Source organism: Haemaphysalis longicornis, unplaced genomic scaffold, assembly GCF_048455015.1.
Source record: "Haemaphysalis longicornis isolate Haplotype H1 unplaced genomic scaffold, Haemaphysalis longicornis Haplotype H1 scaffold_10, whole genome shotgun sequence".
NCBI classification, from domain to species: domain Eukaryota; kingdom Metazoa; phylum Arthropoda; class Arachnida; order Ixodida; family Ixodidae; genus Haemaphysalis; species Haemaphysalis longicornis.
This window is the reverse complement of record NW_027526204.1, coordinates 119,370,982-119,393,038: the sequence shown is the minus strand read 5'-3', so window position 1 is coordinate 119,393,038 and position 22,057 is coordinate 119,370,982. Positions and strand designations below refer to the sequence as shown.

Sequence of the window (22,057 nt, the reverse complement as noted above, 5' to 3'; positions counted from 1 at the left end):
ATCAGCCCTACAAATGCAATACGAATACTTGGATTAGATATCCAGGCGGACACAAGGAACAACGGCCTCATTAAGAAACTAAATATTACCGCGGAACAGGACACCCAGATATTACGCAGGGTGGCGAACAAAGAGGGATGAAAGAGGACACCACCAGATTGGTCCTGGCATTCATTCTGGTGCACATTATCTACCTGGCCCCGTACGTATTTCTGACCAAAACAGAGGAACAGATTCTCGACGTCATTATACGGAAGGCCTACAAACAAGCACTAGAATCCCCATGGGCACTTTGACTTCTCGACGACGCAAATTAGGCCTTCACAAAACCATATCAGAATTAATCGAAGGGCACCTCACCAGCCAAGAATTAAGACTCTAAATGACACCCGTGGACAGAAAGGTCTTGGTGGAACTTCACTGGACGCCTCAAGGCCAGCTACAACCCCGAGCTTTTGTGCCAGAAACGAGACAGCGCATACACATCAAACCTATCTCCCGCAATATGCATGCAGAACAACATGCAGGCAGAATACGGGCCAAAACCGAACTAGAGAAAATGACGGTAAAGACGGAGGGACGGTTTACACGGACGCAGCAAGCCGTAACTATAAAAGAGAAATTGTGGAAGTAGTAACATCGAGAGACAAATGCCTCACCATCACAACCATCCACAAAACAATCTCTCAAGATGCAGAAGAAGGGACCATTCTGCAAGCCATAGCCCAGACCAAGGCAACGACGATAGTTTGTGACTCGCAGGAGGCCTGCAGAAGATTTACTTCAGGATCAGGGACTCCCGCAGCATACCGCCTCCTGAGCACAAGCCCCCGAAACCGGCACGCCATTATAGTCTGGGTGCCGGCACACTCCTCCCTACCGGGCAACGAATTCACGCACGCGACGGCCTGCGCACTCGCCAACGAAGCCCGGGAAGGAGAACCTGACCCCTACCCTCTTGTGACTTCCCGTAACATCAGCCAGCATTACGGGCCAGAACGGAGACCCTATCCACCCCCACAACCGCAATTAACTAAAAAGCTAGACTCAACACTTTTCTTACTTCAAACAAACACGTTTTTTCGCCCAGTCGGGCTTCATATGCAGTTCCACAATCAACACCCACCTCAATGCAAGTTCTGCGGAAATTCAGGCACTCTATACCGCGTAGCCTTGGAATGTGGTCAAAACGGGACTTGCAACTTCCTTTCCCTAACCCCAACCTCGAGCAGTGCGAGAGATTAAGTCACGCTGGCGAAGAGGGTAGAACGTACAAAGGCAACGCTTGGACTTCTAGACTAAGAAGCCATCCCCACGCACATAAACGTTCAATAGAAGTTTTGTTCTTCCCAGGCCGTACGTTCGTCAGGCAAAGCATATCCACTTAGGGAGATTGGCAATGTCAGCCAAAAAAAAGCTTTAGCGTTCGCTGCGTGCCTTGAGCGCACGTTCGTCAAGCCAAGCATACCCACTTAGGGAGATTGGCTAACATTGGCCACAAAATTCAACGACTCCAACAAACTGGAACAACGGCCAGGATGTCAGAATCGGTTTTGAAGAGTCAGTCGCCTTACCCACTCGGCTGCGACCATGAGTTAATACCCGAGATTACTCACTGGGTCGCGACTTCGAGGAGAGAAATCACGCCACCTGCTTGAGCCAGAACACGTGATAGTGTACACGTTGCACCGGCGGCGCCTAGTTTAAGTGTGCGCGCTCAGATCGTTCGTTCATGAAAGACTTCCTTCTCGCGTCGTCCGCGACTGCAGCCAATTCCCTTCTTCGACCTGATATCAGCAAAGATTGAGTAAAGGTCGTTGCGTCAGTGACTAATAAGCAAATCAGTTGCAATCAAACCGTCGGGATGGTCGTGAATGTTGCGTACAGCTTCGCTGGATCCTTCCCGCACCCCTATCTCCAAAGCAGAATGTACCCCGAGATATACGAGAAAGAGTGTAGATTCTGCGGGCAATTGGGCACGCTCCGGCACGTCATCGGAGAGTGCGATTTCACCGAGGCAATCCCTCCACCTCTTACCCAACCCTCAATCACCCTTCCCACACCCTTTAACGAGCGATGGGAGACCTTGCTAACCAGCCGCGCCTTGGAAGACCAGCTCGTCCTGATCTCCAGGGGCCAGGCAGCCGCGGTAGCATATGGGTCCCGTGAAGAGGGAAACACCCCATCCGGCACGTAGTCGCCGCAATTTTGTGTGGCTAAATAAAGTTGTTCTCTCTCTCTCTCTTCGCTGCCATCAAGTCTTATGTGGCAGAGTGGCCTTCCTGCATTTTTAGTTCGATCCGACGCCACTGGACTGTCTTACGCTGCATTTGATTCCGCTTTCTGCGCTAATTTCACGTTTCTCTGTCTGCCGTAGTCGTTGTTTAATCGTTTTCTCCCTTCGTTGAGCTCAGTCTTTGCCTATTCACATGGGAGAGTGCACAAGTTCTGTGGGATTCACGGTGTGCTTAAATATGAGCTTTTTAATGTGAAATCGTTACTTGGCTATAGGATGGCGAAAGCACGCAGCCGGCTGGCGTCCACATAACGCGTACCCAATCGGATATCATCCTCAAAAAGCGTCCACAGCTGCTAGCCCTTTGCTAATGTATTATATAGTGTTTCACATACTTGATAGCGCACGCACAACAGGAAGAATAATTCTGGTGAAACAGCGCGCAAAAACCAGGGCAGAAAGAAGAGGACAACAACACGAGCACTTAGTCCTCTTCCTCAACACGAGTCCTCTTCTTACTGTTCTGGTTTTTGCGCGCAGTTTCACCACAATGAATCTGTACCAACTGGCTCAGTTCTCTAAACTTTTGAGAAAGAATAAAATACAGCGTAATATTCAGCCAAGTTTGTTATATGGATAAGAAAAAAAAACCGAAGAAGCAGTTGGCACGCGGTCAATTCACATTGGCTTACGACACGTTTAGTAGCACGATTATAACAAAACAAACACCCTGAAATGCAGATCAAAGTCGTTCGATAGGCCGAAGTTGCCGCCAGCTCAGGGAAGGAATGAAGACTCCCACTGCACCTTCCTCCTTTCACGCAGTTTTGGGCAAAATAAGGTTATTATCATAATCAATCAATCAATCAAGCAATCATTTATTTAACGTGCCCAGGAACAACTGAGAGGTCTTGATGCGGGCGCACACACCAAAAAAAGAAACAAAAAATCTAAGCAAGAATGATGTCAACGGTGTAAGTTATAGTCGACATCGGCAGAAGGCTTGGCGACAAATCTAGCCAAAAGAAACGCTTTCGCGAAAGAATATGCGAAACATCCTGTGCTACTTTTTTGAACCGTTCTTTCAATAGACACATCCTACACGATGGCATTTGTTGCGTGCAGCTGAGCAACACAGGCAGCAGCACGAAAAGATAATTTCTTTTCACCTGGTTCAGCACTTCAGTACGTGGGCAGTGGTTCAAAAAGATATCCCGAAGATAATTGCGCATCTTAATACGGGCATACACCGAAGATGGCTGCCATAGCCAATTTTGTCATTTGTTCGGCTTTTAAGCCATCCCGACGGAGCTACTACAGGCGTGGCTCCACTTGTAGTAAAACCAACGCAGCATTGGGAGAGGCTGCCGTCTATTAGTCCTCCATTCGCTAAATTACATTGTTTTCGCGCAAGAAACACGGCGTTTGAACGCACAGAATGACCCTCTTGGAGCTGCGTTGTACGCATTCAAGCCTTCCCTGTGAACCTTTGCTCGTGCATAGACGAGCTACATGTTAAAAGAAAGGTTCTCGAAGTTTCCGAATGTTTAAATGAACGAAAATACTCCAAAACAAATAATGCTAGTCGAGTAGACAGATATGGCAGCAGTGCGATTTACTTGTGTACGTCGAATATTTCATAGCTAAAAAGAGAGTCTAGACTGAACCGTAGATTCTCGGTGCGGGCCGGTATTAGAGAAAATGACAGGTTCCATCGGTATCTTTTGGTACGGCCGGAACATAGTATGCGAGCAGTCCCAGGACGCACTGCAAGCGAAGTGACGCTGCCGAGGTTCAGGATTAAATTCAGTACCACCTAGCCCAGCGCGCCGCCTCTACACACCAATTTTTCGGCCCGGTGGCTGTCATTTTCACCGGCTGCTATGGCCAGTTCACTATCTATAAGGGTGGTTCTGGGTCTGCCCGCACTCATTAAATTCAGTCATTATGGGTGGGACACTTCAAAGGTTTTCAACTCCCCTTTGTTTTGTGAACTTTGTGCATTGCTGTTTGTGGCTATGCTCTTTGTGGCTATGTGGCTACGCACGCGCGCGCACACACACACCCGCACACCAGCGCGCACGTGCCTGGGCTTCCGTGCGAGCGTGCGGGCACGTCCGGACATGCGTGCGGGCGTGCGTGTGCGGCCGTCCGTGTGTGTGTGCCTGTGCGTGCGTGTGTGTATGTGTGTGTGCGTGCGCGTGTGCGCACGTGTGTGCGTGTTATGCGTGGGTTCACGCGTGTGCGTGTGCGTGTGACTTTTCACCCTGCTTTGATGCTTATTTACGCAACAACACTTTCCGGCATCGGTGCGACTGTCGGAAATTCATGCTTGAAGCGAACCAGGCGCAGATGCACCCTTGCAGCTTTTAGTTCTCTTCGCATTTCCCTTCTCCCCTTTACACGTCCTTTACCCAACTATGAAACGCACTCATTTTGCCTACACTGCTTTCATGGATAAGGAACCAAGGGAAACCCTCACATGCTGTGGCAGAACTGTCTTCTGGCCACTAAGACAAGTAAAAAAAACGATAAAACTAAAGCAGTTTCAAACAGTGTGAACTCTGCTAAAACAGGGGGCTTAGGGTTGTCTTTACGAAAATACCGCTTTGCTAATGTTAGATTCGTCTTAGCGGAAAATTGCCATATAATTTGCTTTCCGAGTAGTTCTGGCAAAACGGTAGTTACAGCCGTTTTTTGTAACCGTACTCCTTTCGCGCATGGCCATGACTTGACAGAAGACATTTATTCTGTAAGATTCACAAAATCACAGTCAAATAATTACGACAACTAAATGAAACTCCTTGTAATGGTAGACTCGTCTTAGCGGCTAATTTGAAAGTATTTTCTTTTCATTAGAGCCGTTTTGCGTAGTCATACTCTCTACTCAGGTGACCTTGCTTCACTGTGCAACAGGTCTTGTGGGAAAGCCAGATTACGTGATCCCCACCTTCACCGATTTTTATAAAGTTGGCTTCACCTTAAAAAACGATTCTACTGTTGGAAAGACGTTCTTACAGAGCAATATAAGTCATCTTACATCAAAATACGGAGGCCCCGGGACCTTTTCCTGTGCATTTTTGTCTCCTGGGAACAAGTTTTTGCGAGTCGGTAGAATTGCAGCCTGCTCCAGACGGAGCGTGACAGGATACCAGCAGGGATTGTCTTCGGGGCCTGCCGGAGAACAGCTCTGCCTTTAAAAGGAATTAGCCGTGATATCCCTTAGGCAAGAGGGGTTGGTCTTCAGTATTTCGGGTTACCGGGAGAGTACGAATTCTAACCGTGAGACGACGTTGCCGGTTTTTCTAAGCTGTTTTTTTTTTTTCGCAGCCTTGTTAGTTAGAACTTCGGCATTTGAACCTTTCAATCGTCCCGCATAACTATCAGTCCGAAGTAGGGTTCTCTGAGACCCGGTCCTCTATCTACTTCATTGTAACTAACGCCTCAGTTTCGAAACCATATTTTCCTTGTCTGCTGTTATTGTTCCCTGTTTGGCTGCTGATGCTACGCTACTCGGTCGTGTTGCTACTGCTGTTGCCAAAGCGCACAGCGCCCGAACTTTACCGCGACTGCGAGAGCAACGATGCCCTCTTACCATGACTTTCGCGTTTTTAGAACAACAAGGAAAGTACAGAACCTTTAAAGAAGCAATAGACAAGCTTTTGTATTCCGGTTACGTGTAGTTCTTGTCTTGAACAGGTACCAAGACAAGAGGAAGAGATGACGCTGCGTCATGGCCAGCAAAGCTTTTGGCAACCCATAATTGATGTCCTTATTTTACGCCCAAAAATTACGTTCTGCAGGAAAGCGGAACGGCCTTGATCAAAACGTTCGCATAAACGGGGAATCGATAAACTCTGTCCTGCTGACAACAATTCGCCTTAACGGTAATTAACTTAGATCAGGCGCAATTACTTTTTGTCCGCGAGTGTACGGGACGAAAACAATTATTGACTTTTTATTTGATGTCGCTTCTCGCGCGTTTGTTCTTGCAGCAAGAAAGAAGCTCACTGGGCGTGAGTACCTTGTTTTTACTAATCTATTCATCGTCAAGCCATAACAGCAGCGACTTGAGGACCGCGCAGCTGAAACGAGCTTAGCTTTATGTTCATAATTGCGTCCAGGATTACCAAACCCGCCACAGGGGATGTTTTTTTTTTTTTTCATAACACACATCCTGTGGACCCGCTGGTGAAAAAGCAAAGAAAACGGAGCGCCTCGAGACTGACAGTTTTAATTAACCCAAGCAAAGTTGCGGTTTTCGTCTAAGAAAGAGGCCGAACTGGTTCACAAAAAAATATTTCTGGTGCACGATTACAAGAGGCGTCTGCTTTTTCTTACTCCTAAATAAAAGCAACAAAAGATCTGTCTTGATCATGAAAAGGCGGCTCTGATACACGCGGCCTTGCTGAGCACAATAGCTTTTCTTGCGTTTGTACTCGACCAAAAATAACAGAAACTGTGCTATGTACTGTTTTTAGACATCAACTCTTCTTTCCTCCGCGATGTTTTCGGTTTGTTTCGATTTTGCCTGAAAGGCATGTAAGCTGTGAGAAATATGCAAGTCTTGCTACCAATAATATTTGAATAGCTAAAAATTAATTTTGTATATAATTTCACATACCCTATCAGATCATAGTGACACATTGAAGCTGACGTAACCTTAAAGCGTAACTTAAAAAGCGCAAGTTACTCACTCACCAACAAACTATTTTTGAGCAAACAATTCTAGAAAGTACCAATCTGATTTTCGTTACACGCCGCAATTTTTTTAAAGCGCCGCAGGTTGTCAAAAGCCGCTGCTAGTACGTTCGAGGATGAGTTTAAGCCTCGAACACAAAAACTGAAACTGCTGTCACAGCGCGAACCGACGGATTTTCAAAAGCGACCAACGGCGGTCGCTTTTGTGCTGGGAACCGTTCGCCTGCAGGCCCTCTTTTCTGAATGTACAAAAAAACTCAGGGCAGAGCGCGCTTCTGTCATGCAGCAAGCTTTTCACTGGCGGAAAATGTCCTAAAGAATTGAGACGCCTTACAAGGAGGAAGAATAATGGCAGATTAGAGTGAATGGAAAAACTTCGTCCTAACACAGAGCCATTCCGCTAAGATAACGGTTGACGGACCCGCTCGGGCCTGGAGAAGCTTGTACAAACAGCTCCCAAACGCTATGCAGGGAAGATGATGTATAGTACACTTAGACTGCATCATGGCAGCTCGAATTGAAAATATTTTTTTTATCTCCTCAAGCAAGATTTAGTGTGATTCAACATTTTTCTTTATGCTTCCACAAGACAGGCTGTACATTTTATTAAATCAGTTTTTCTTTACTTCGTGAACTCATTATTGACGGTGAACAAAGCTAGTTTACATAATTTCATAGCTCATTAACGGCAAACATTGAAACATCTGAACAGCTGAAGATTCCTTTTTTACACACGATGGCTTTTGTGCGACATGTCAAAATTTTGAGACCGTCGCCCAGTGACAGGATTGTTACTACACAAATTGCTATAATTTGGCAATCTTGTATAAGTATAGACACGACATAAAACTTAAGGGACTATAAACAAAGACCACATATTGATTTGATTGATTGATTGTAGTGTTTAACGCGCCGACGCAACGCAGGCGATGAGGCGCGCCGTAGTAGAGGGCTCCGGATTAATTTTGACCACCTGGGGATCTTTATCGTGCGCCGAAATCTCGTACACATGGGCGTTTTTGCTTTTCGCAAAGGCCACATATTTAACCCCAGCCTTCAATCTTTGTTCCAGGTTTGAGCTAGCACGCTTTTTGTCTTGAACTATTTGCCTCAAGCAAGTATCGCACCAAGCTGCGGAGTTTAAACAAACTACAAAGCGAAAAACGTTTTCGAAGGAATACTGTGGCAAAGTGGTCTTTCTAAAGTGAGAAGAAAAAAAGCACACAAACTCGCTGCTGTAGAAAGATAGCCTCAATGGACGAACACTCACGCCAGTTTTAACGCTGCCGTCCAACACTTGGGCATTCAACTAGCGAACTCAACTCCGCACTTTAACATTTACAATGTAAGGTGCCAAGCAACGAAGAAGTGGCCGGAAACAACTGACCAACATAGAATAACGTGTTCTGCGTTGTCGTTCATTGGCTTTCTGCTTCGGTTTACCTTTCATTTTTTTTGTTTACTTTTTTTTTCAGACTCTACATATGGTAAGCAAGCTACCGATAACTCATGTTACCAATTAGTTGCTTGTTTCTCTTTTTTTCTCACGTTTGCCTCTAGCGTCTCGATTTTTCGTTGTGTTGTGTGAACTGACGTCTATTATTTAAAATGGTGCTTTCTTACCTGTCAACTTCTTTTTCCTTTCAACTTTTTTAAAAGCTTAAGTGCGCTATTGGAACGAGATGCCTGTTCACATTTATTTAGCCCGCGTTTGCTTTCCTACAAGATGTTTCGGAAAAAAATTTTTTGCGTTGGCTCAAGCAGAGGCAAAAGAAAAAAAAACAAGGTTGAGTGCAACACAGTTATGCAAGCATTTCGTGAGAAATGTGAAAAAGAAGGATTCATGTTTCGGAATCAATTTTTGCGTTGGGTCAAGCAGAGGCACGCGAAAAAAAGCAAGGTTGAGTGAAACACAGATATGCAAGCATTCAGTGACGAATGTGATAAACAAGGACATAATGATGAGTTAGGAGCATTTCGGTCAAATTTATATTTTTATTTTATTTGTAGCGGTTGACCTAATACGCGAAAAACCCAGAACAATGCGTTTTGAGGTTAAGACACCTCTACTCAGAATTTCCAGTTGTTAAAATTTTTTTTGTTCAGTTGTACGCCTTCTCCCTGACCATTCGGGTTGCATTTCGCATAACACACGCCGGTCAGAAACGCTGGGGAAGTGTACTTTATGCCCTAGAACACTGTGCTCCAGATTCCCTGTGTAGTAGAGAGTCCAAACCGAGAAATATTCGAATCGCAATGAATACAAAGAATTGAAGTAAAATTATTTCTTGAAATAAAAAATGCGGATGAAATACCGCAATCTTTTGATCACTGTATCATCCGCCATCTCAGAACACGCAACGCTGTATACACGTGTAACTTCCGGGCCGCCCTCAGTGATGATGAAAAAAACGATAAGTGAAACGGCATTTTGCGTTCCCCAGTTTGCCACTGGAAATGTGACGTCGACATTCGAACGCTGAGTATTGGTGCCGCGGCACGTTTACCAGTAGATACAAATTGCATCATTTCTAGTTAGCTCAAAGTTACAACCGGGTATTGTGAGACACCGAATATAATTTTTTTTATTCGAACCCGCGCCCAACAACAACAGCTATTCGATTTGTATTCTATAAATTTTGATTAGTTACGCACCCCTAACGCATACACATCAACAAAAGATAAAACAAAGGCCAATTAAAATGGCGGTTCGGGAGTGGTACGGCTCTCTCGTTCATTTTCTTTTTATTTTTTGCGTTGGCCAGTGACTTCCGCTTCATTTTTTGTTTAATGATACTTAACCAGATGCTATGACATCGAACCATCCCCATTATAAACTTGCCCATCTGCATACACATCTAAAAGCACCATCCCGTCAACTGCGACACAGAAATACTTGCGGAATTCACAATACCTCTGAACAAAGCGTCCGAAAATGAACATTAGGATATAAATAGCATTAAAAGCAAGCATACAACCGCCCGTCTCTTCTCCGCTGAACAACATAACCTATTCCTAGTTACACGAAATTGACAGATGGTTTATTTTGATGTCGGTAACCAATTTTGTATACACTTTAAAATGTCCACCCTTTTTGATGTGAGATAAGATATGAAGTGACGAATGCAAGACCTGACTCTGACCACCATTTAATAATGTAGAACGGCCAAGTCAAAATAGGTGAATTAAAGTAACCCAATGCCGAAAAGGCGACGCCAGTCGTAAAATAATAATGAAAGCAGTCCAATAAAATTGACAGTTGGGCTAGTTGGTTTTGCTTCATTGATCATTGCTTTATAGTTGGTTTTGATTCATAGCCAACTGCCAATTTTACTGAACTACATTTCTATTACATCGGGCCCTTTTCTGTGTTCTAACAATTATGAACTACGTAACCCCAGTGCTCTTGCCTCGATGACTGCAGTATGAAAGCAGTTCAACACTGGCAGTTTCTATAAAAGCAGTGGCACCAGCAGGGGCCTGCTATACACCGGAGACACCATCCCAATTTCATCTTTTTGCGTTGAACTTCGGTGCAGCGCGGTACGCCTTCTACTACACGGGCAACATGTGCAAGGAGCCGAATCCATTCGTGCCTCTCCACAAGGAACCCTACTTCAACCGGACCTCGAAGGAGCACCTCACCCTGTATTTCCGCTGCATCGGCGGATTCATGAACCCCGTCGTGTGCGGCTACCAGTACAAGCCCATCACCGACCTGTGCGTCCTCTTCGAAAGACAATGTGAGTGTGCGATAGGAAGTCGAGATTTTGGCGAATGCTCGTTTGGCCAGGAGGATACGTTAAATAAGCTGACACGCAACGATCCACGAATAAAACAAAAAAGCTAAAAGAGACGTTTCGGCTCCCACACGGGAGCCTTGTTCAAAAAAACCCCGAATCTCCAAGGCAGAAAGGCGGAAAGTTAACAAGGCTCGCGTCATGGAGCCGAAACGTCTCTTTCAGTTTTTTAAAGACGATAGTCTTTCTTGGGCTACTAAGGCGCAGAAATTTTGGTCTCTCTGTCTGTCTGCCTGTTTGTCTGTCTGTGACTCGATTCAGCCACCCGGCCAAACTGAAATAAAATCTGCGTAATAGTTTTATATACTTACACCCAAATTTAAACGTCTAGGCCCGGTGTCAGTGTTCATACTTGCCAACATTGTTGAACAAGAACAAGACATTACGGGAAAATAAGGCAGCAAATCAATACATAACTAATATTTGCACTGTTCCTTTATTAAAAAATCCATGTATGATTGGTTTCTGCGATAGCAAATAAAATGCTACATCGACGGCACAAAACCGTCGCCTGCTGTTTCCAGCGCTACCTCCTGGCGTCATTTAAGAAATCAAACGGCAATAGCAAAGAAGGCTCCGCTAGATGGGATTAACCTTCCGCTTGGAACCCTCGTGGAGTAGGGCATCGTGGTTCTATATCTGTTCTATTCTATACTTGGAGCAGTAGAACGCGATACATTTCAATTGACTTGAACAAACTTCTAGAGTGTTATCTTTGGAGGAACGAGACGGGAAAGAAACAGCATGAGATGTGAGCGGGAAAGAGATGGGAGGCCTTTACTTGGCAAAGGCGCCAGTCGACTATCGTCTCTCGGCAACATTTGCAACAACAGGAGCAGATACGCGGCCATTTTTTGGTTTATTCGTTGGTCGGTGCTTTTTCGCTTCTTCGAGTGTGTGATAGTGTTAAGGGAAGCAGCAGTGGACGCTGCCACATAGCTCCAGGGGACTCACGCCAGCGATGACGAAGCACTGGGTGGAGATGTTACGGTGACGTGAAAGACGGGAAGCGAAGAGACGAAAGCGAAGCCCCTGGAGACACGCCGAAAAACTGGGCAGAGAAACCGCATTGTCGTCTTTTCAAATCACGGCTTATCACGTCTCCTTTGGTGTTGGAGGGTCATTGGCTGGGGACACGGGGCTGGGGAATTCGCGCGTCCATGGATCACCGGGGCTGCGGCGGCTGACGCTATCCAAGAGCTTTGAGGCGGTCGCTCCACAAGACGAGACGGGGTCAAGCTGGGGGGAACCTGTATGGGGGTGAATACCACACCTTCCACCAAACTGTTACGTGGCTGCGGTACTTATAAGACCAGTATTGGTTAGTGGGGAAGCTTTCTATTTACAATGGCCAGGAATCCATTTACAATGCTGCCATGACAGCTCGAGCTGAGTCCGTGCCACCCAATGCTTCGTCGTCGTAGGCTTGGGTCCCCTCAAGCTATGTGCCAGTGTCCAATGCTGCTGCCCTTAACAGTACCTTCATTTTATCTGCTCATGAAGCCTTAAAACCATAGAGCAAACTTTTCACATTGAAATTATGGGAAGAAAGTGAGAGCTATATCAGTTATGCAAACTTAACCCGAAATATTCGCCCCCGTTAGTGGATATTGCCCATTAAGGCTATTCGCAGGGGTAAATGGTGACGCAAGAGATTAATTCTGTAATATCTCGAAAAAATATTACTGAGAGCACAACCGCAACCCAAAAAAGAAACCAATTTTGGGCCTATCCAGATGAGGATGTTGCGCTGCAAGAAGTCGAAACTACGGTGACATAGGAGGCGTTCAAAAAGTTACCTGATGAAGTGGTAGTTCCTTCCACGTAACATTAATACCAGTGGCAACTGCTAACAACAAAAATACCAGCAAAAATACCTCTTCAAACTCAGGGCCGCCAGGCAAATGTGCAACCTGTATGATTCCTCATTGCGGCGCTGAAACCCGCAGCAACAGAAAGTGAACCAATGCTTAGGATTGGTGCGTGAGCCACTCAGTAAAGTACGATCGGGAAAAGCGATACTTCCGACCGCGTTTTCTGAAAACAAAAATTGAATTCCACGTCCTGTGGAGATTAAAACCTTTGCGAGATGCACGTGTATACTTCGCTGGGAAGAAAAGCGGCGCTGCTCGGGCCAGCGCAGCTCTCCCGCTAACCTCAGCGGAGTGGGTACCTGCCTAAAGCTTGTCCCCGTCCGTGTATCGATCAGAATATTTGCCAGACGCCCGTGTAATCTTAACCAGAGAGCTTAGGGGGGACTCGCCTGTTAAGATTCTTATGGGATTTACTACTTCATGAGCCATGGGCTTAAAAACTATCGTGCACCGGTAGGAAAAGTTTTGCCGATCCATGAAAAGGCTCCAAACAGCCTATCTTACTTATTTTGAAAATATGTCACTTCTTGACTCAAATAAGTAAACAAAACTCCCGCTTGGTAGACAGTTAGGGCCATCTAGTGACGACTGTATAAAGCAAAATGTGTTTCTTGTTTAATTTTTATTTGAGTAAAAAAAAGATATTTTTTTTATAAACAAAACTCCCGCTTGCTAGACAGCTAGGGCCATCTAGTGACGATTGTATAAACCAAAATGTGTTTCTTGTTTAATTTTTATTTCAGTAAAGAAAAGATATTTTTTATAAACAAAACTCCCGCTTGCTAGACAGTTGGAGCCATTTAGTGACAACTGTATAAACCACAGTGTGTTTCTTCCTTAATTTTTATTTCAGTAAAGAAACGATAGATTTCTAAAAAAATCAAACTAGGCCGTTGGGAACATTTTCATGTATCTGCAAAAGCTTTCATATCAGTACACGATGCTTTCTAAGCCCATGGATCATGAATTAGTTTGTCCTATAGCAACGTTATTAGATGGGTAGACATTAAACCTTTCTTTTCTTACGTAACATCAGGGCAAAACGCTATATTACTGCTAGGCTAGCTAGCTCGCCCGCAAACGGCAGTGGAAAATGTCCTGCCTAAAGCTTGTCCCCGTCCGTAAATCGATCAGAATATTCGCCATGTGCGCGCGCAGTCTGAACCAGAGAGCTGAAACCTTTCTTTTCTTACGTAACATCGTAACAAAATGGTATGCACTGGTAGACTAACCAGCTCGCCCACTAACTTCAGCGGCGGAGGTTCAGCCTCAAGCCGTGTCCCCGTTTCGCAGATTACAGCGCGCGTCCCATGCACTGGCGACAGCCAGCTTATCCGATTTGCCCCGTCTCTGCTGCCATCCACGTGCCTGTGGTCGGCGAACCGTCAGTTCTGATCTCCCTAATAACGTTACCCGGCACACCTGAGGTCCGGGCCTGTGAGCGCTAATCTCCAGGCGCGACAATTCTCTTCTTCCGCTGCGTAGAAAGCGGCGTGTCTTGCGCCGCCACCGATCGATGAAGCAGCACCGGCTCGGGCAAAAGGAAACCCAAGGGTTCCCACTGATGTAACCCTATGCGGGCCCAGCGGGTCTCTGTACTTGCTTCCAAGTCGCTTCGCGTCGGCGGCATTCACAGTCCTAATATTAGCGCAGAGGAGTATATTAAGGCTTCATAGATGAAATACTCGGGAAGTTTAATGTCGTCAGGACAGGTAGGGGTTTGCGTTTTGCATATAAATTCAATGATCTAAGCGGTAGGAACGCCTCAATAGCCTCCTACTTCGAAAGACGGTGATGGTCAAGCGATGCGGGTAACTTAATTACGCCCTTGCAGAAGATTCCACGAAACGAAGGCCAATATGGAAAGTGTGGAGCTTCACAGGGATTGAAGCAAAAAAACCGTTCTATCCAAGTTCCACATGTTAAGTGGATAGAGTAAGATAAAACAGAGTTTGTATGGACGTAGCGATTTATAATACAAGCATACCCGGGGAAATGTTTCATGGTAATTACAAAGTGTTTGGAAGTGGTTCTTTTCCTACTTGCGAAGCCCGGACAACAAAACGAACCTCACCTCTTTTAGCATGCCGTGAAAGAATAATGCTGTCCCCGTCTCACCATTACTGCAGTGAGACATAGTTTCGGAACGCGTGCAGAGAAAGCCTGAAGTTGGATGCTTTGCTGATTTTTTGTATTTGAGTATTTGATTTTTATTTCTTGGCAAAACCAAGGGGAGGCTGAGACAAAATGCGGACGTGGCCTGACAGGGGCCTCAGCCACCCGATTTACAGCGTACATAAAAGCACGTCTGTTCACAAATTTAAGCGTACTAGCACAATCGTAATGGAGAAATAGCACAAAGCAAAGTCATTACTACATTTCCTATGTATTATTTTTATGTATTTGAATTGAATGCGTATGTGAACAATGCAGCAGCTTGCCTCTTCCATATCGCGACCAGCATGTCAGTATATTTTTTTTTTTGCATTCAGTAAGCAAACAACGTGACAGCACATGCTGCGTGGAATTCAGCAAAACAAAGAACACGATAAATTCTCAAGCGGCACGTTACCTGTTGGAGCGCACTCCTGGGGCTCAACGCGACGTTATCAGAAAGCGCTGTGCTCCCCTAGTCTTGCCGAATGAAAGAGACTTATGTGGGAATCGGAATTTAAGTTTCACGCAACAAAGCGCTTATGCATTACAACGCACATTGATTGATTGATTGATTGATTGATTGATTGATTGATTGATTGATTGATTGATTGATTGATTGATTGATTGATTGATTGATTGATTGATTGATTGATTCATGATTGATTGATTGATTGATTGATTGATTGATTGATTGATCGATTGATTGCTTGATTGATTGATTGATTGATTGATTGATTGATTGATTGATTGATTGATTGATTGATTGATTGATTGAAGGGCTTTTTAACGCGCCGATGCAACGCAGGTGATGAGGCGCGCCGTAGTGTAGAGCTCCAGAATTCATTTTGACCACCTGGGGATCTTTAACGTGGGCCAAAATCTCGTATACACGGGCGGTTTTGCTGTTCGCGTCCCTCAGAAAAGCGGCCGCCGCGGCCAGGAATCAAACCCGCGACCTCGTGCTCAGCAGCGCAACGCCTTATCCACTGAGCTACAACGCAAAAGAAACCACTCACAAGTGTGGGCGACTGGCAATGTTACGGTGGAAACACGAGGGTCTGAGGGATTACAAGAGCAGGACAGGAATCTAGTTGACCAGGCCTGCGGGTGGCAGGCGTGACTAAAAGCGAGATGCGGGGGTGAATCATCCTCACCCCAGCCGTGTTCGATGAGGCAACGCCATCAGAGCAGTCCGACCAAAATGATTGGGCCGCCGCTTCGGTAAGCCGAAAGCACCACTTGGCCGGAGGCAGGGTGACCCCAGAGCGGCGCATCCAAGTGTAGGCTTCTTCTCCGGCATCGAACCTGAATGTCATCTCTAGGCCCCACTCGCCTCCTCAGCCTGATTCCATTACGCCACCTTCTTTTATTCCGTGCCTCTCATTTCCATGTCCTTGGTGCCCTCGCTCTCTGGCGCACATCGAGCTATTGCCCAACAATACTTCCTCTTATGCACCTTTGGTGTTATCGCCCAAAAATATCTCCTCTTGTGCATCTTTGGTGCTATCGCCCAACAATATCTCCTTTTATGCATCTTTGGTGCGCTGCGGTTTCCGTGACGTCGCCTTGTCGGCTCGCATTTCTTCTTCGGACTTATTAAGGAGAAAGCCTTATGTGTCTCATTGAAAAATGACCTTCAGCGACCCCATCGTCGACGCGAATAGTGCAAATCCCAAAAAAGGCCAGAAGTGACCTTGCAATGCCAGAATGCCAGCGGTGAATAAGAGACGATTAATTATTATCAAACTTAATTGTTGACTCACAACTGATTGATTGATGATGTAGATTGAAATAGAAAGTACGAATTAAAGTGAACTAATATTGAATTAAGATAGATTAAAGTTGATTGAGATAAATAAAGGTAAGATCGGTTTAAAACTTATTAAGAGGGGTAACTTAGCTTGGTGGCTGTGTCAGTGGATGGACGTGTATATAAAAGTTACTTGTTACAATAGCACACCAGGTTTTTGCCTTCAAATACTTGAGCAGTATGAAGTGCCCCGACAATTTTTTTGTTATGGGAGGCTATGTGGGATACTTACATGACCAATAGTTGAACGTTGACGTCCTCCTACGTGCGGGTGTGCATTTGCGCATGCGCCTCAGCCCTGAAGGAAAAGCAGAATGCCGATCCTAACAGTACAGAGCCAAGTGGAGCACCGCGCGGCTGTTAATTTATGTTAATGTAAAAATTTCTTACCTAATCTAAGAAATTCTAACCAAGCTAAGCTCAAACTCATGCTGATCCGGGTATCCGCTCACTCTGAGTAACCGAGAGAAGAAGAAAAAGACGCAAAAGGCAAAGGGTGACGATGGTAATAATCCTAGGAGAACTTGTTCACCAATTGAACAATCTTGCACAATCACTACAGCACGACGAGTGCTCAGACGTGCTCGTTTTTTTTTTTTAATTTTTCGGAAGTATTGCTACACCTTCGCTTTCGCTGCCGTTCTTGTTGCCTGGCTCTGGCTTTTGCCACTTGTTACTGTCGCTTCTTAAATTTTGTTTTTCTTAATGTTGCATTCTCACACTGCTTTCGTGCTGGTATTCCGCCTCGAACACGTTCTTGCTCGCTACCTTCCTTCTGAAGCGATAAGCGGCTGTTGCCGCCTACGCTGATGACCCATTTTGCGTCTACACTACGACAGCTGCGTTCCCCTGGTGTAGACCCCACGGCCTTCCCTGGGGAATCTTCGAAACTGCCATATGCTGAAACCTGCATATATCTTTCCGCCCAAGGGAGCTCGGGATATTTATAGCTACATGACGCCCTTCGTCCCAAACAACCAGCCGAACGCCGGCTTGTTCGGTTAGACGCTACCATTTCACCGAAGCGATGGCCTCTTTTGCCGCGAAAATTCAGCTGGGCGTTTTTAGTGCCTTGCAAGAGGAAGGCGATAAGGACTCCGATGCGAGCTCTGGAAACGTGCGATCATCCCACTGCGAGTTTTTCCCGCGCCGTAATACACCGGCGTACGAACGATCTAGGTTTACAGAGAGGAGAGCGGAAACGTGAGAATAGAAGCGGTGGACGACATTGCTTGTGCACAAAACAAAGCTAAGAGACAAATAAAAAATGGAGTCATGCAGAAGGCGCCATTTGCACGATTTTACGGAGTTTCTTTTGCACTTTTAGACGGGGGTGTTGCGAAATGTCAGATCGCCTCCGGGGGGGGGGGGGGTGGTAGGGGGGGGGGGGCAGGCTGCTGTAAAAGCAGTGTAGGCTGAGCGCAGAGCTCGCGACAGAAAGAAATATTTGTAGATTTTGTTTCATGACAGACGGAGTAAACCCCAAATTCCCAGATCGATCTTCGACTTAGGGAGCGAGCCGACCTCAAAAAGTCAGCTCCAAGATAGCAGGCGGCTCGAATGGGCTTAAGACGACCTTCCCGCTTTATAGACGTTGTAGCCGACTTGGTTAATCAAGTCGTGTAGTGACTTGAACGAGGTGACACTCCGCGGGGCTGCGATCGCGAGTAATCCGAAAATATCTGCTTTAATACGCGATTCAAAGTGTCATGGTCCAGCATCTGCCTTCCGTCGTGACATTCGGGTGGTATGACTAGTGACATCTCTATAGTCAACTGCAAAAACGTCATGAGCTTCACGATTTGGTTTTACAGTGTTCTTTTTACCTTTGATTTTGTTGCGGGGCTCCATAGCTAGAACGTACTCATCAACTTTTATTACGCTTTCATAAAGTCTTTCAGGGGTAGAATATATGTTTCGCAACTTGCTTCGGTTTCAGGTATGCTGAATGTTTGCGTTCTTCCTTTGGAAAGATGTGTGAAGCCTGTCGTGGTTCCACCAGACACCCCTAATATACAAGACCTTGGTGCTGGCCTTACACAGTCATAAAAGCCGCGAGACTGTAAGCGCCAAATTGGCTCTTTCCTCACCAGACGACAATGTGGCGCTACCTGCCAAAAGAAATTAGCAAAAGCAACTTTAACAGCCTGGTCAAGCAAACTGTCTAATCTTTACGCGCCGAAGTTGCGAATCAGCCGTTAGGCGCTCTGCAAATCAGTTCACAACGGTTAGTTTACGTCACACGGGATTCCTTAACCTGCACCGAAATCGCATTTACACCAGCGGGTTTTTTTTTTTTTTTATTTTGCCTGCATCATTGGAGCTGGGTATAAAACCCGTGACCCTGTTTTACACAACACAGTGTCTTAGGCAAGAAAAGGGCAAAACACCTTTCTATTGCAGCACTCGCCTTAGCTAAGACGCAAGAACCACGACCCGTGGGTTTCGGCCAGTGCGTTCCAGACACTCAGATTCTGCCGTATAATCCGGAGGCTGACTAGAAGGACCTTCGGTAACAAAGGAAATGTAATTGCCAGCCTGTCGTGCACCAGGTGATGGCTCAGATATTTAGGAAGTTACTAAGTCGTTGAAAAAAAACTTAGGCAGACCCAAAAAGTATAATAGCAATAACGTTTATGGAAAGGAAACGAGTGGGTTGGATTGGAGTGTGAACTCCGATTGAAAATATTATAGCTGATCAAGCAATCAGGTGAATCGATGAGCCAATAGCACAGTAACACGGTAGTTACCCACGAATGGGACTTGAAGTTGGAGAAGGCCGGTAATTCGATGAAGGGATGAGATAAGATAATTTGTTACCAAAAAATGGATTCATCAGCGCAGGACAAGAGCAGTTGGGATAATAGGTATTTAATGCGTAGCATTCTTTGCCGACAACAGTGCTGTAACAGCGTAAATGGAGATAGTTGGTCACACGAAAATTTAATTGGTCACATTTTAATTGAATATTTGGTCACAGGAAGACCAACAAAAAAGGAAACTATAAAAATAGCCAAACACGGCAAACCGTGCAACGCCCTGAATTTCCACAAAAATGCAGATTTTGCGGAAGTTCCACCTGTAATCGTTCTAATAGCGCAAATACAGATGATTAGGCGGGCGGAAATTCGAAAAACCAAAAAAATAGGCAAAATAAAACAAACAGCACAACTAGAAAGAAATAGCAGTTTATTCGATTTGCAATACCCGAAAGGGAGGTTTGATTTGTTTCAAGATATTAGAAGAGACGCTCGTATGTACCCTTTCTGGTCTACGACGTAAGAACTCAACAGTATGCGTCAGAATAATCACCTGAAATACCCATGGTACTTCATATTCTTTTTTATACTGCCTAATGCCCTGGGAGACCTATGGTATAATCTTTTTTTTTCTCTCCCCTTTATGAACTGCAGGTTGGCAGGTGATGCTTGAGACGCCATCGGACATTGAAGGCATCCTGGCACGGCGAAAGAAACTGGAAAAATGCCTCGGTAGGATCTTCCAGGGGTGATGTGCCTAACAGCTCTCGGGACTAGAAGATCTGCTGAGCAACGCGAAGCAAAGGAAATAAAGCAAATATCGCTCGCCACCTCAACGCCCAACTCCTTTTGCACCTATTCGACCATCTACTATTCCAACCTGTAAAGCGAAGCTTTACTAAGCTCGTCGAGCTGCTTCGCCGTCGCGATCAATTTGACCTTCATTTGACCGCAGCTGCGCCGTATCCTTGGCAAGGCATCACGTGACTCGCCGGTGCGATTTCCGCGGTAGCCGAGCTGCGTTCGCAAGTCGATGCCGGCTTGGCGCATGCGCATGCGCTTGCGCATGCGCTGGTTCGCGCCTGATGACACGATCGCCGCGTGCATGCGATCTTGGACATTAATGAGAGCGAGGCCGGGCCGTCTTCTCTGAGCGTTTTCCGAAAGCTGAAGGCTTCGAGCCGTCGTAGGCAAGCGGCGTCTGACGCCTCATGGATAACGCCCGGCGAGCCGTTCAGCTCGGCAAACGCCGGAAGCGGGACCACAACCGCAGACAAAGGCAGGCTTTAAATGAGTAGTATAATAATTACAGCTAAATCAAAGGTTTAACCAGGTGAAACCAAAATTTGATCAGGCTCAGCCAAGTTTTGGCTTTGCATATCCAGGGTTAGTTGAGCAACGCCCCAGCCATTTTTTTTTTTTAATCTGCATTTTTCAATTAGTGACTTCCCATTCTTCTGGCGACGAGGAAACAGAGCCTGTCAATCAGAATGCAGAAAAAATGTGAGCACTGGTATACAAATGCTATGAACATTTCCATGGTAAGACGTGTTAGGAGAACGTTACTGGATTTTTCCGCAATCTCAAAGTACAATGTGAAACCATTACAACGAATACGCGTACACGAGAGATCTGTAAGCAACCAACTGTGGTCCTGTTTTCTACAGTCTAAACCCTTCGCAACAAATACGAGTGCACAAAGAATGGAATGTCAAAGTTCTGCGTAAAACTTTTACAACAAATACGCCGGCACGAGAGATCTTTAAGTAACAAAATTCGGTCCTGGTTTGTACAGTGTAAACCCTCGACAATAAATGCGCGTACACGAAGGATCTCAAAGTAACAAATGTTGGTCCTGCTTTGTGAGGTTCGTGAACTTGTCCGTTACATTCATAAGACCCAATTTATTACCGACCGGGTTAAAACGGTCGGTGGATTACGGCAGATTTTATTTAGGGTAAGTTCTGACCTGACCTAGTTTTGTGAATATGTGGATTCTGTCCCGTCCGAGGCGTACTAATTAGAGAAAGTCGCATTAAACGTAGAATGAAAGTGTAGTAGCGTACCCAAAACTCTGCCGAGAAAGACGAAAACCTTCTTTTTGAGTTTCGTTAGCAGACCAGCTTTGAGAGTTATCGCAGGCTTTGAAATTCCGCTACATCAAGTGCCCAGAAGCAGTCGTCTAGCCCCAATATAACGACAGTGTGCAAAACAGGAGTAAAATTACCTTAGTTTAGAGGGTACGCGACCAAGCAACGAAGTTTCACAGAGGGATCCTCCACAAAAGTTGTTGCATTGCTACACTGTCTAATAAACGGAAACCTGTAGGCAAATCTTCGAATATTGAGGAAATATTTAAAGAGAAGCAAATCAGAAACACTAAAAAACTCAAGAAGAAGAAAAAAGAACGGAAAGGCCGGGAGGTCAACCAGGTGTAGAGCCCGGTTTGCTACCCTGCACTGGGGGAATGGGGTTCAGGGAATAAAAAGGGGGGGGAGAAGAGTAAGAGATAGGAGTGGTAAAGCTCGCACTCTAGTCCCGTTTCGGGCACTATAGTCTTTCAAGCAAGTTCGTTTCACTCAGGAAACGTAAAAGGGCTTTCGTCGCCTTCTGCGAGGTCGATGGTGAAGACCGATGACTTAAAATAGTTTCCACCGTAAATGGTCGATTGTCGAATCGGCTCAGCGCGGTGGCAAGCACGCTCCTCTCCGACGAGTATT

At 45.7% G+C, this 22,057-nt stretch overlaps 1 protein-coding gene across 1 annotated transcript; it reads left to right on the top strand.

Moving 5' to 3' along the window:
* Window positions 1-10,481: 10,481 nt before the first annotated feature.
* LOC144157935 (uncharacterized) lies at window positions 10,482-20,161 on the top strand. The gene is made up of 2 exons (XM_077688648.1): window positions 10,482-10,680; window positions 19,992-20,161. The coding sequence occupies exons 1-2, from the start codon at window positions 10,506-10,508 to the stop codon at window positions 20,087-20,089; spliced, it is 273 nt and encodes a 90-aa protein (XP_077544774.1). The 5' UTR covers window positions 10,482-10,505; the 3' UTR covers window positions 20,090-20,161.
* The last annotated feature ends 1,896 nt before the right edge of the window (window positions 20,162-22,057 follow it).